The sequence below is a fragment of the Penicillium argentinense genome, assembly GCF_028826775.1.
Source record: "Penicillium argentinense strain IBT 30761 chromosome Unknown utg000001l_segment0_segment0, whole genome shotgun sequence".
NCBI lineage: Eukaryota > Fungi > Ascomycota > Eurotiomycetes > Eurotiales > Aspergillaceae > Penicillium > Penicillium argentinense.
In genome coordinates, this window is record NW_026622660.1 from 1021451 (window position 1) to 1035095 (window position 13645).

The 13645-nt window shown below is 51.9% G+C and overlaps 6 protein-coding genes across 6 annotated transcripts; 4 read left to right on the forward strand and 2 right to left on the reverse strand.

Annotated features, from left to right (window-relative positions):
• Positions 1 to 153: 153 nt before the first annotated feature.
• N7532_000318 (uncharacterized protein) lies at positions 154 to 3137 on the forward strand (the record flags this gene model as incomplete). Its single annotated transcript, XM_056612822.1, has 5 exons — positions 154 to 1087; positions 1145 to 2086; positions 2171 to 2488; positions 2547 to 2716; positions 2796 to 3137. Coding segments are annotated over 5 exons (2706 nt in total), but the record flags the coding sequence as incomplete, so codon positions are not given.
• Positions 3138 to 3466: 329 nt separating this feature from the next.
• On the reverse strand, positions 3467 to 4498 carry N7532_000319 (acetolactate synthase regulatory subunit; the record flags this gene model as incomplete). Its single annotated transcript, XM_056612823.1, has 2 exons — positions 3467 to 3644; positions 3705 to 4498. 2 exons carry the CDS (start codon positions 4496 to 4498, stop codon positions 3467 to 3469), a joined length of 972 nt encoding a protein of 323 aa, XP_056480047.1.
• A 512-nt stretch (positions 4499 to 5010) lies between these two features.
• N7532_000320 (KH domain-containing protein) lies at positions 5011 to 6968 on the forward strand (the record flags this gene model as incomplete). Its single annotated transcript, XM_056612824.1, has 9 exons — positions 5011 to 5221; positions 5284 to 5306; positions 5395 to 5529; positions 5722 to 5743; positions 5799 to 5851; positions 5925 to 6083; positions 6145 to 6359; positions 6418 to 6886; positions 6945 to 6968. The coding sequence occupies 9 exons, from the start codon at positions 5011 to 5013 to the stop codon at positions 6966 to 6968; spliced, it is 1311 nt and encodes a 436-aa protein (XP_056480048.1).
• A 435-nt stretch (positions 6969 to 7403) lies between these two features.
• On the reverse strand, positions 7404 to 9123 carry N7532_000321 (putative RecQ family helicase RecQ; the record flags this gene model as incomplete). The annotated part of the gene is made up of 4 exons (XM_056612825.1): positions 7404 to 8717; positions 8774 to 8808; positions 8870 to 8988; positions 9041 to 9123. The coding sequence occupies 4 exons, from the start codon at positions 9121 to 9123 to the stop codon at positions 7404 to 7406; spliced, it is 1551 nt and encodes a 516-aa protein (XP_056480049.1).
• A 380-nt stretch (positions 9124 to 9503) lies between these two features.
• N7532_000322 (uncharacterized protein) lies at positions 9504 to 9956 on the forward strand (the record flags this gene model as incomplete). The annotated part of the gene is made up of 2 exons (XM_056612826.1): positions 9504 to 9540; positions 9730 to 9956. 2 exons carry the CDS (start codon positions 9504 to 9506, stop codon positions 9954 to 9956), a joined length of 264 nt encoding a protein of 87 aa, XP_056480050.1.
• Positions 9957 to 10319: 363 nt separating this feature from the next.
• N7532_000323 (uncharacterized protein) lies at positions 10320 to 10796 on the forward strand (the record flags this gene model as incomplete). The annotated part of the gene is made up of 1 exon (XM_056612827.1): positions 10320 to 10796. The coding sequence occupies one exon, from the start codon at positions 10320 to 10322 to the stop codon at positions 10794 to 10796; it is 477 nt and encodes a 158-aa protein (XP_056480051.1).
• Positions 10797 to 13645: the final 2849 nt, after the last annotated feature.

Here is a 13645-nt window from a genome sequence, read left to right on the forward strand (position 1 = left end):
TGACTCAACTCAAATTCCCCAGTGGAGGATGTGCGCCGGCCTCGGCGGGAGTCTTAGTGCCTTAGTGCCTTAATGCCTTTATGCCTCGCCGCTGTACTTGGAGCCTCGTATTTCAGGTGTTTTTAACTTCTCCACATTCCGTTATCGCCCAGTTGGGGTGGCTTATCGTCATCAATCCACTGGGTTTCTCCCTCCTCATCCCTCTCTCGAGCTTTCTGGCATCACTCAGGCGCTCGGAGAGGGTCTCACTACTACCGTCTATTTCTTGAAATATCTCTCGTGATGGCTGATGAGGCGAGCAGGCCCTTGTTGGACGGGCAGGCCCGGTCGTCCTCTCCGACTCCGTCCCATGACAGAACCACTCGTCCAGACCAGCCTCGCCGATCATTCGAGCTGTCATCAGAATCCACACCACTACTCCATCGTCGCGAAGAGGACATCGCAACATATGGAACAGACAGGCCTTCCTCAGTCGCTTCTCGAAGATCGATATCTCCCGTGGATGGTTCCACGAAGAAACCGAGCCGAGTACGATGGCCGATAATCATCTCCCTCGCCCTACTGACGACGGGTGTCCTGGCGATTCTGGTCTTCGCTTTTGCCGCGCCGGCCGTGGTGAAAGGGTATGCGCAGGAAGCGGCCGTATTCAAGCCAACGGCTCTATCCATAGACTCCACCACCCCCGATGGCGTTCGCGCTCGAGTGCAGGGCGACTTCGTCATGGATGCAAATCGCGTGAAGAACAAGTCAATCCAGTGCTTTGGTCGGTTCGCCACATGGATTGCTCGGGAAGTCGAGACGGGCGAGTCAGATGTCGAGGTATACCTGCCAGAGTACGGCAATGTGCTCATTGGAAACGCGGCGGTACCGTCCATTAAAGTGAATATCCGCAATGGTCATAAGAACCACATCGACTTCTTGACTGATCTGACGGCTGGTGACATCAAAGGGATTCATTCCATTGCCATGGATTGGATAGAAGGCAGACTGGCTCGCCTTAGCGTCAGAGGCAAGGCGACACTGCATCTCAAGACCGGCCTTATTGCTCTAGGGTCTCAAATCCTAACAGAGACAATCACATTCGAAGGTAAGTAAGCCCATGAGCCGTATATAAGTAATTGAGTATTGAGACTAATCCGAATAGAAAATGACTTCCCTGTTTTGCCTGTGATCAGCCTGACTCGGCTGAACGTGCACGATGCAGACAACGGGTCGATGGCCGTTGACGTTTCACTCACTGCAAAGATCGACTCTCCAGTTTCTGTGACAATCCCAGCCCTTGGGTTCGAAGTGCTCGTACCCAACTGCTCTCCGGGCGACCCTCTTATCATGGTAGCCAATGCCGACACAGCAGAGGTACAAGTTCGCACCGACAAGCCCACCGATGTGAGCGTCAAAGGCCTCATCAAGCAGATTCCCGACGAATTGACAACCAGCTGCCCCGGGGAAAGGGATTCGCCTTTGGACCTGCTGGTTTCGAACTTCATCCAAGGCGTGGAGACTACCATCTTTGTGCGCGGAGCGGATGCTCCGTCACCCGAAACACCCGGCTGGATCGCGGACCTGCTCCGCAGTGTCACCGTGCCCTTGCCTTTTACCGGACATGCTTTGGACAACCTGGTAAAGAACTTCACCATGACGGACACTCACTTCTCACTTCCCGACCCATTCGCAGAGCCTGGTGCCCCGGGAGCACAGCCGTCTGTCTCAGCCATCATGAAGGTCCTTATCGGCTTGCCAGAGGAGATGAACTTCCAAGTCGAAGTTCCTCGTGTCAGAGCAATTGCGAAGGTGTACAACAAAGGCAAAGAACTCGGAGTGCTGAACATCGATGAGTGGCAAAAAGCCAACTCGACCCTCACCGAGGACGAGGACGGCTTGCCCGCATTGCTCGTGGAGTTTGCCATCAAAGACGCCCCGTTGAACGTGACCGACAGCGGCGTCCTATCGGAAGTCGTTCAAGGGATGCTATTTGGGAACGGAGTGGTCTTGCACGTTGCGGCCACTGTAGATACAAAAGTCTCGACTGGCTTGGGCCGCTTGACAGTGCGCGGCATCCCCGCAGAAGGCGATGTCCCGGTGAACAGTATGTTCTCGCTACTTTCATAATCTAGATCCATAGTATAAGTTTTAGCATTGCTGTTGTTTTCGGGAATTGACTTGTTCTTAGCTCCTGCTGGAAATCCACTTCATCACCTCAATCCGCAAGTTGTTTCGTTGTCATTGAACGAGACTGCTGAATCTTCGCTTTCTGTCTCTGTTAAGGTGAACTTTACGAATCCCACTTCGTACTCAGCAACTGTTCCGTTCGTTGATCTTCTTATGTTGTACAACGGCACCGCCATCGCGCATATCACTGCCCGCGATATCTCCGTTCACCCCGGAAATAACACAGATGTTCCGATTAGCTTCTTGTGGAACCCACTTGACAGCAGTGGCATTGACGGTGTAGAAGCAGGTCGAACACTGGTCTCATCATATGTTTCAGGTCAGTGTTGAAAAATGCACAAGTATGATATGATGTTTTGACAGACCACTCGCTACAGGCTACAATACAACAGTCACCATTCAAACACACGAGGCAACCATCCCCTCCCTTCCAGCGCTGGGCAAAGCGTTATCGGCCATTCATATCAACCTTCCGATCCCTCAACTATCCACACCAGGATCTCCCGATGATGGCAAAGACAGACCTCACTTTATTCAAGATGCAACGGTATTCGGCACCTATCTTCACTCCATCATTTCTTATAATGCGAAAACGGATCAGAACTTATTTACTAACACTCACGCAGCTCCATTTCTGGTCATCAACGGCCGAATTCACCCTCTTCTCACCCCTGAACGAAACAAGCATCACCATCACCTCGATCGAGGCAACCGCATTCTACGAAAAGGACGAGCCCGTCGGCAGGATCAACCACTACAAGCAATTTGATGTCCCACCAGGTATCTCGCACACGCCGCGTCTTCCAGTTGACTTGGTCTTGGATGGTGTTGGATACGACGCTTTGCGCAAGGCGCTCGGGGAGTCGCTCGAGATGGATGCGTTGGCCAAGATCGGGATCAAGGTTCTTGAGTATACTGATGTCATATTTTACCGCGGCAAAGGGATTGCTGCGAAGGTCAGGATTTAGGGACACGAGGTAATATTCAGGTCTTAGCTGGCTAGTGTTGAGAGGTGATTTCAAACCGGTCGATGCTCACAACGCAGCATCGTTGCTTATTCACACCCGAATTGGGATGTTTTCCAGTTTTCGATAGCTCGCTCAATATGATGATGCTCACGGCACTGTTACGACAGAATCAAGATACAAAGTCAAGATATTGGGTCATTTTACATATGAAGCTAGAAAGTCTTGAATATTAAAGCTGAACCGAGAATCAACAGCTCGAAGCAACGCGCGGCGAACGGATCAAGTCATATTGGGTATGTATTTTTGAATTGAAGGCTCGGGCAATTCGTTTAGCCGGGGGGCAGGGTGCTGGCATCAACAACGTCGGCGGCCTCCTTCTCGAGCTCCTCGGTCTGCTCAGACAGAGGGGAGCGGGGCAGGGCCATGAGACCGGTTCGGGTGGACTCGAGGATACCGAAGGGGCCGATGAGCTTGAGGAAGGAGTCGATACGGTTGGGCTTGGCGGAGCTATGGGTAGGTTGTTAGAAAAAGCCATGACAAGGCCTGCTGGGTCGCGAGAGGACTTACAGCTCGACAATGCAGTTGTTGGTGCTGATGTCTAAAACCTTACCACCGAATTGGTGGGTCAGGCGGGTGATAGCGTCCAGGTGCTCGTGCTTGTGGCGTAGAGCCTGGCTGGGAGGCAGATTGCGAGGGTGGTACTCGATCTGCTCAATGGAATGGCCGCTCTGCTTGTCCTTCTCCAGGCTCTCGGTGGGAGTGGTGATCTCACGGTGGTGCTGCAGGAGCTCCTCAAAGAACTCAGGACCCAGGATGGAGACCTTGGCGAGCAAGAGCTCACGCTGCACCAGAGCGGAATCGGTGTAATCCAGGACAGCCCAAACGGGAACCAGGTCGTCCAGCTGGCGGCGAGCCTGCTCAACAACACCATCCTGACCCTTAAGCACAATGGTCATGCGGGAGAGGTCCTCGACCTCCGTATTGCACACCACCAAACTGTCAATGTTGAAGCCACGGGCAGCCAGAATTCCGGACACTCGGGACAACACGCCGGGCTCGTTCTGCACAAGGCAGTTCAGGATGTGTCGCTTCGGGGGGTTGCTAGGAGGAACGGGCGTCTCGTACAGAATGCTCGAGACGGCAGTCGGAGCATCCCATTGAGGCGAGGCATCGGAGACCGGCAGGGGGAGGGGAGACCGACGGTGCAATGCCTTGTAGGCCAAGGCTGAGGTCGAGCTGGAAGAGGAGCGGAAGCCATTGAAACGAGGCAGAGCGCCGGCGGTGCGAGACCGACTGGCAGCGGTTGCCGACGAGAGCAGCGACGCTGACGCTGCGAGCGTCGAGGGGCGCCGGAATGCCATAACTGGTTCTGATCGGGGCAGTTGTGCGATGAATCACTGCTTCCTCCAGAATCTCCGGATACTTTTTGCTCTTCCGACCTCGGCCAGGCTGACTCACCCACCCGCTAGCCGTTCTGGGACTAGCTCACCGCTGCATCACGTGTTTTCAAGATGAATGGATTTCAGCGCGCGGGCGATGCGATGCGCTCGAGCAACGACCGGGGAAGCAAATACAAAGGCGCAAGCTCTCTTCGATTTCCCACACACACCGTGCATGGCCGCGCAACGATAGGCAGCACCCAAGGCAGCACTGGGGGCCAGAACCGAGTGAATTGGCCACCTTCGCAGGTCGCTCCCTCCTGAATTGTTCTGTCGTCGCGCGCCTTCCCGCACTGCCTACATTTACTTCCACCCGCGAGTACATCTACGGCCTTCTGCCTTTCTCCTCCCCATCAAACTTTCTTCCCTATTCAACTCCACCTCCCGACCTCTTTCTACAACTTCTTTCCACCCGCGTCCGTTCGTGGCCGATCATGGCCGATCTCAACCGCCCGAAGCGTTCTCGCTTCGACCAAACCGAACGCCCTCGACGAACCCAGTCGGACGTCCGTTCTCGGTCCCGTTCGCCCTCTGCCGGTCAGGCAGAGTACACTCGCACCCGCAGTCCCCATGGCCGCGACTCCCGGCAGAGCCCTCTGGCTCTTTCGACTCCTCCCGTCTCCCACGATGCCCTGATTGAGGCTAGTATGTTTTCCCTGTCCGATGTTGAACTTATCTTCGCTTGCTAACAATTGTTGATTCTACAGCGTCTCGTGCTGCTGGAATTCAAGTCGGTCAACCCTAACCCCCCCACAACTCACTTCGTAAAAATCGGTTGCTCTTCGGTTCCATCGGTTGGCCCTAACACTTGACAACAGGATAGCAGCAACGCTTACTCGAGCCCTCGGGCTCATGATCAGAAGCGCGGCTTGGCGCATGACTTTTTCAAGGACATCGACATCAACGATTCCCGCAATCGGTACACCTTGACCAAGGGTGCTACCCAGTCAATGGTAAGTAATCTTCTTTGCTTTGTTATTACTGTTGATACTCCAGTCTTTGCCGAGGCCACCCCCACAAAATTTATTTCTTCTTGCTCTCATATCTCTGTGTGGCCAATGAAGCTTACTGCACCCATTAACTGAATGCACACCATCTCACAATTGCTTTATGGCATCTGCTAACCCTCGCTATGTGACTTCTAGATCCGGGAACGAACTGGTGCCGGTAAGGCCTTTTTCCACCATGCTGGCAATATGACTTATGACTAACTTTCTACAAGATGTGACCACTCGCGGCAGCTATTACCCTGACCGCAAACTGGCTACGGCCGAGGTAAGTGATCATCATCTGTCGCGGAGTCTGATGCCCGGGGAGCATGACCGTTCATCACTGACTTGGCCTACAGAACCCTCCCCTATCTCTGCGCATAACTAGCAAGACACAGGAGGGGCTTGATCAGGCCGTCGGACTCATCGAAGAAATGATGAGCCAAGAGCTTCCCTCGCTGGTCGACCAACGTCGATTCCAGAACCGTGGTCCTGAAGACCAAGGCCAATATCAACGAGTATGGAACAACCCACTTACCATATAATGGGCCCTCAAGAAATGCGGCTAACTTTACACAGCGCAACCCACGTCACGCCGAAGAGGCTCGGATTCCTACCGACCTCCCTTACCTTCAGGGATTCAACACCCGTGCCAAGATCGTAGGCAAAGAGGGTTGCAATGTCAAGCACATCGAGCGCAAGACCGGCTGTGAGGTCCGCGTCAAGGGCCGTGGTTCGAACTGGCGTGACCACAATAACCATGAGAGCGATGAACCCATGTTCGTCCACATTCTGTGAGTGCCCATATGCAACTTCCAAGATGCCGCGGCCCCCGCTAACATTGCTATAAAGCGGTCCGACCAGTGATCAAGTCAAGCAGGCCAGTGAAATGGCTCAAGAACTCCTTGAAACCGTTCGGGAAGCGTATGAGGAGCACGAACGTAACCCTCCTCAACGCTACCAACGCAACCAAGGTTCGGGCGGCGGGTTTCACCGATCTTCTGGTTACGACGCCTACAACACTTCGGGCTATGGTGCCCAGTATTCCCATAACGCTGGCCAATACTCCTCCAACTCCCCTGGTGTTGATACCGGCAACACCCAAGGCTACAACGCCCAGTCTGCCCAGACCGCCGAAATCGACCCTTACGAGCAGTATGGCGGATACGAAAACTACATGCGGTGGGTCGCGTACTACCAGCAGCTCGCCGACCAGCAAGCTCAGCAGCAGGCGGATGGCGCTGCTGCTGCCCCTACTTCCGGCACTGACTCGCCAGCTCCGGCTACGGCTCCGGCTCCTGGAACGGGCAGCAACGAAGCGGTAAGAAAATACTTGATCATCTTTCTCAGAGATACCGGCATTAATTTGACATATTTAGCCTCCTCCCCCGCCTGGTCTGTAGGGCGCGCATTGCTAGCTTCTGGGGTGTCCTTTTTGGGACTACATCCGCCCCTCGTCGTCTAGTCATTGGCCTTCTAATCTTCATGACTGTTGATTTTTTGCAATAGGAAATTTTTTTTTTTTCATGGAAATTTTGCTGATATGATCTTTGCGCGACCTGGATTTTTTCAAAAATGGGCAAAGTTAGGTTCTGATCTTTTCAAGCAAATTTCCTCGGAGTGGTGCTTTGCGCAACCGGAGTTCTTCTTTTCCCCCAGTAAAGTATTTCAAGATCTACTGCTGTGGTAACCTAGTCGCAGTGCCTTATTTCCACCAGTTTCATCGAGAAAACGATGTTCTCGAGCCACAGTAAGTCTCACCACCAACGCCCAAAAATGCAAAGGCAAAGCAACCACCCAGTAAATTGTACAAGTTAAACAAAGTTACGTAGTCCAGATCAATCATAGCCCTCATACATCACCTGCATCATGTAATCGGGGGCCATCTTCGCTTGCCTCTTCGCCAAACCACCGCGACCCTCCTTGCAAAAGTCACAGGCAAAATCACAAGGTGATGAGCTCATCCCTCCACGTGAATCCATCGCTTGCGAGGAAGGCGGCCGCTGTGAACCCATCTCTTCCAGCTCAAAGTCTCCAAAAAGATCCTTGATCATGTCATGCCGGCACTTAGTGATGCTCTCGCAATACCGAATGACCTTCTGGAAACTCTCCAAGCGAGCGGCATGGTTCTTCAACTGACTTTCCACATGCGGCTTTGGTCCGCCGCGGTTCTTTAAATTCTCCGCGTCGCGGCTGAGACGGTCACCGATCCGGTCTCGCTCTTGGGGACTGTAGTAGACGAGTGATGCGGCGGCACGCCCGTCACGTCCTGCACGACCGGATTCCTGAACAAACCCTTCGAAGCTGCGAGGTGGTGTCCAGTGTACAACAAATCGGACGTGGGAATTGTCAATTCCCATGCCGAAAGCGTTGGTCGCGACAATAATCGAGAAGGTGGGTGAAGGTTTACCGTCTTTCGATTCGCAGGGTTTTGATGACGTCCACAATGCCTGGATGCGGGTTCGTTCTTGCGCGGCGAGTCCTGCATGATAGGCAACTGCCGCGATGTTGCTTTCGCGCGAAAGCTCTGCGGCGAGCTTTTCTGACATTGCACGAAGTCCGACGTAGATGATGCCGGATATTGGCGGTAATTTAGTTGCGGCTTCTGCGCCAATTCGAGCCGTCCGCCGGGACTGAATAGCATTAAGCCATTTGAGAAGATTGCGAAGCTGGTCCTCATCATCGGAGTATTCCTGAAGGTATCGCACCTCGTAATGGATATTTGGGCGTGCAGATGGAGTGTTGAACAATCTCAACTGTGTAGTGTCAAGGCCCAAGATGTTGATTATGTCCGAGCGGACGCGTGGTGTGGCTGTGGCTGTGAGAGCCGTGATAGGTACAGGAGGATTGGTGAGGTTCTGCTTGAACCAGCGCAGCTCCTGGTAAGCTGGGCGGAAATCATGGCCCCATTCGCTGATGCAGTGGGCCTCGTCGATGGCAATCCGTTGCAACTGCTCTTGCCGATGGATGACTTGCAAGTTGCGGCGAAAACTATCCGTCTGGCACAGTTCGGGAGTCACGTAGAGAAGGCGAGTGCACGGGTGACCCGAGAGCATATCATCCAAGATCAAGCGTCGCTCGGCCAAAGGTGTGTTGGAGTTGATGGTCGAAACGGCTACACCAATCGCTTGGAGAGCATTGACTTGGTCCATCTACCAAGATGTCAGCTAACGCATTGAGGAATACCGACTGATCGTAAGGGAATCACCATCAATGCAAGAAGCGGGCAGATGACAATAGTCACTGCGCGACGTCAGTCAGTGGGAAATCCTGGCTTTCGCATGCAATAGCAGACGAGACTTACATCCAGTGCCGATAACGGCAGGAAGTTGGAAGCAAAGACTCTTGCCAAAGGAAGTCGAGGCCTGGAGGAAGACATCATGACCTTCAACAACAGCGGATATGACTTCGCGCTGCAGCGGTCTGAGATTAAGTGAGTGATGGGCCGCTGCGCGTCGGGAAATGCTTCACGAACCGGAAAGATTTTTTGCGGAAGACACGATGGAGGTAAAATTCCAAGTCAGGCTTCCGCTGTGGAAGCCCTCTCCGTTTATCCATTTGGGAGCATCTCAGAGAGCTTTCAAGGCCCGCCGCCGTCGTTGCGCAAAGCGTTGCTTTTTTCGGGAAGTCGCGTCGGCCCCGGGAGACACGTGATCACGTGATATCGAGATATCGATATTTCCTGTTTCGGACGGATTTCTTCTGCAAGGAGATTTATGCCTACATTGATTGAAAACAGAACAATGAATTGCCAGAAAGTGAACTCAGAATAGCAGGATAATAGCAATTCGCGTATCAACCAAAAATTGATGCTACTCTTTCGAAACATCTCGTTTAACAGCCTTGACGGGCGCGCTGACTGTGTTTAGCAAAACGCCACATATGTCCTCGATCTCATCATGTAGCATATATCGGTAGTAAATGCCTCTTTCCCCATTATGTTCCTTCCAGATGGTATTTATCAACAACACTCTTGTAAGTATGCGAAGCATTTGTCTGCCATCTCGATAGTTTATTATTGGAACAGACGTTTCGTTGCCAAGATGGGAGCCTCTCCTGACCTATGAGTAAGAAGGACAGGGGTTGCGAGGTGATCGACACCAGAATTCTTAGGCAGGCTCTCAAAGGTAGGCGTTTCTTTCATCAATATAATATTCATTTCAGCGGTTTCGTTCGCGCGAAAGGGTCCGGCGCCCAAGGATGATACCCACCCTCAAATGGGTGATCATGAAGACCCTCCAAAGCTAAAGATAGACAAGGGCTTTAATGGTGACTCGTCTCAGAAGCAAAAAACCGACGCCAGCACGTTCTACGAATACGGGGTGAAGGATCTATTTTCCCCAGTGGTTTTCCATCTAAGTGCCTTCGGTATCTTGTGGAGCAGATTCTAGGGCTGACATCACAAGTATCAATTAATCTTTCTAGAGGCTATTCACCTTTACAGTCTCTTATCTGCCTGATCTAGTGGGCAAGAGCAGCAATCATTATATGCGCAGCTCCGCTCCAGTTTCAGGTCTGAAAGAAAGTTTGCTATCCTTTGTGATTATTTTGATTGAAATAAGGCACGCGCTCAGAGACAAAGTGGTTTAGATAGCTCAGGCGAATAAAAATATGTCAGTTTCCTGAGACGACTGGATTTTTGGCTTATTTTGTCTGATTCGAAGGAGACCGACTCAGTATAAAAGACGACGTCCTCGACCGATTTGTCTCCTTTTGGCACAACTCAAACCCCGATCACTTTTGAAAGCAACAATATGAGCGCGACTCGAGATGACATATCCTCGTACGAAGTCTACGTAACATCCCTGAGACCAAATCCCATCCTATTCGGTGAAAACGGCACTCACTGGGCGATCATGATTGCACACCCGGGAATGGAATACGGAACAATGTACCACATCATCAGATGCCGAAGACAAGCAAAGCTCGATACTTATGAGCGCCATGTTCGGTCTTTCAAACCACTCGACGGTGATGAAGTTATTAAAAAGAGGCGAATCGCTACCATCCAATCAACGGATATCGACAGATTCAACACAATCTTGGCATCCGTTCCCTTGAGGGACTCCCAAATTTGGGATCTTGAGCATCGCAATACAGATCCCTATCAATTCAACTCTGAGAAATGGACTCTCGAAGTTGTTGTGGGGCTTGAGGATTGGCAGATGGTTCCTTATGGGACGTCTATATTTTTGGATATGAATTCGTTTCATGTGGGTGATTTCAGATAAATACGTTCAGTTACACGAAATAAGATCAAATGGATTCAAAGGTTTTGCCCATTGAAAAGTAGATGCCATTTTTGAGGCATTGATTAACATCTCTGTGACATCAATTCTGGCGATCGCTTAATTGGATTTGATTATTTTGGTCTCTTCTACATACTCCATTCATCTGATTTCTGGTCATACGACCGTAGGGTATGGGGAACAGTACTTCCCGTCCGCTCAGCCGTACTCAAGCCACATACTAAACGCGGTCAGTTCTCAAAGAGCCTTTAGACTTTTAATGGCGTCGTCTTTTGCGTAAGGGTGAGAATTCTAGAGACTAGGGTGAGAGAGTCGAGAATAGGATGAGAGCAGGTAAGGACAGGGTGAAAAAAGGGTAAGAATACCCACCCTGGCACTCCCACCTTTACTCATAGTCTACAATGATAAGTAGTAGCCTAAAGGCGCTCATCTGGCCTGTTATTCTTACATTATCTTTATCTAGCTAGTCAGAGGAAGATACCCTTAGATACTATATAAAGAAGCTTAAGAAGAGGAACTGTTAACTAGAAGTTAACACGGCTCAACACCCAACTCCCAAGGCTATGATCAAAATCAACTGATCAACTGGCCAGATCTCTTCATAGGATTTTTCACCTAAATTGATTAGCTGAGAATGTGTGACACGAAGAAGTACGCGCTCGTGCATTTCGTAAATACGAAAGAAGTCGAGCCTCGGTACACACCACTGTCACTGCAGGGGCACACAGTACCTGCGACAAGGACGGCGGAACGCTATCTGGGCTACTGGCTTGATCCCAACTTGGAGTTTCAGTATCACCGCGAAAAGGCAATTTCGAAGGCAAGCGTGTCCCTCCAGGCGCTACGAAGCTTGGCTGGCTCGACATGGGGGGCCTCTCTTTCAGCTATGCGCAGGATCTACCAAGCGGTAGTAATCCCACAGATGCTCTTCGGAGTATCGGCCTGGTACCACCCAATGATGATCAGCAAGATGAAGGCACGAATGATCAGTCAACCGTTCGTGGCCATCCAGAAGCGGGCAGCATGCCTGATCAGCGGAGCTTTCAGAACGACAGCAGCAGAGGCACTGAACACAGAACTACACCTACCACCAATTGCGATCCATATTAACCGCCTCGTAAAAGAAACGGCTTTACGGTTACGGACTGGACCAGTATTCGCTGTCCCACCAACAATGCTACGACGCCGACCGGTGGACGAGAGAGATTGGTCTGGATGGACACCGATGGAGGCGCAAGCCTGGAAAACGGGCGGATGCCTTACGACTCCCCCGGGAACTTTGGCGAGGGACTGGGTGAGTCGGAAGGCATTCGTCCAGGCACCATGGCGAGCGCCGCCAGAAGTATTCATCGAGGACAGAGAGACGGCAGTGAAAACTCACGACCACATTCTATCCAAAGACCCAAGCGAAAGACCCTTGATTCTCTACACCGACGGGAGTGGGATCGAGGGAAAAATTGGAGCAGCAGTAGTCGTTGATCTCGAGGATCACCACGCTCACAGCCAAATGGGCGGCGAAGAAACGTCCACTGTATACGCTGCCGAGCTCAGTGCCATCGAAATGGCACTCAAATTAATCTTGGAGACCACGGAACCGTGGGCGGCACAGGCGAGAAACGGGCTTGTCATCTTTGCAGACAGCCAAGGGGCATTGAAGGCGCTCCGCCAACCACGGATGCCATCAGGACAGGTCTACCTGGAAGAATGCCTCCACCTGGTAAGGCAACACGCAGCCAATGGCCGTCAAATCCACCTCAGGTGGATACCTGCTCATCAAGGAGTGGCCGGCAATGAACGTGTCGACCGACACGCAAAGGAGGCGGCCCAGGAACCAGAAGGACCACAAAACCCAAACAATCGTTATATTCGCCTTGCAGCTGCAGCTAAAAGTCGCATTCGCCGCGAGGCAAAAATCGAGTGGGAAAGGTCATGGTCTATAGAGAGAACAGGTCGGCCGACGGAACGCTTAGTCGAACGACCAACAAAGAATGCCCTGGAATACTGGTCCGACCTGCGGAAAGCGACAGCGTCCATTCTGATGCAGCTTCGTACTGGACGAATTGGCCTTGCTGCCTACTTGACTCGCATCAATCGGCGCGAGTCAGCGAGATGTGGTTGCAATCTGGGGAACCAGACCGTCGATCATATCTTGCTTGAATGCCCGCTACTCCAAGATGAGCGCAACTGGATGAGAAACGCTCTGTCCGACCGCGGAGTTGCTCTGCGACGCGACGAGCTCCTGACGCGGCCAGAGGCTCGCATAATTGTGGCCGAATTCATGGTCCGGACAGGTCTCTTAAACCAGTTTCAAGCAGTCGACCCATTGGCTCTCGGCACGGAAAAAGGCGACGAAAAAGGATGACCCCTCAGGACAGTGTGACGGAAGGAGAAGGATGGTGCCCGTTAGGAGTGCAGTGCCAGGTCCACTGTACTCCCTTGATGCAAGCGAGCGCAGGAACGGCAGCCGACGGCCCAGAGGGCTGCGCAGATGAAGGCGGTGGGGGATGAAGTAGATCAGAGAATGAAGTCTGATTGTGGAAAGGAGAGTGGGTAGAGGGGAAGCGACGTTCGCTTTGGATTTCTTTTGTTTATTTTGTCTATTTTGTCATGTTTGCATACATTCTCGGGCGACCAATCAGGGGCTTGCGTTGCAAGCCAGGGAAACAATCGTTCAGTGGGCTGGCGACCACCTTCAAGCTGTCGGCAGGCCTGACAGCACTCCCGCATAGCAGCATATATTAATAGAGCAAGCTACATCGGGCAAATGAATTCATCATCATCATCATATTATTACTTATAAATATTATTGACTGCACAAATTCGCACTGCCT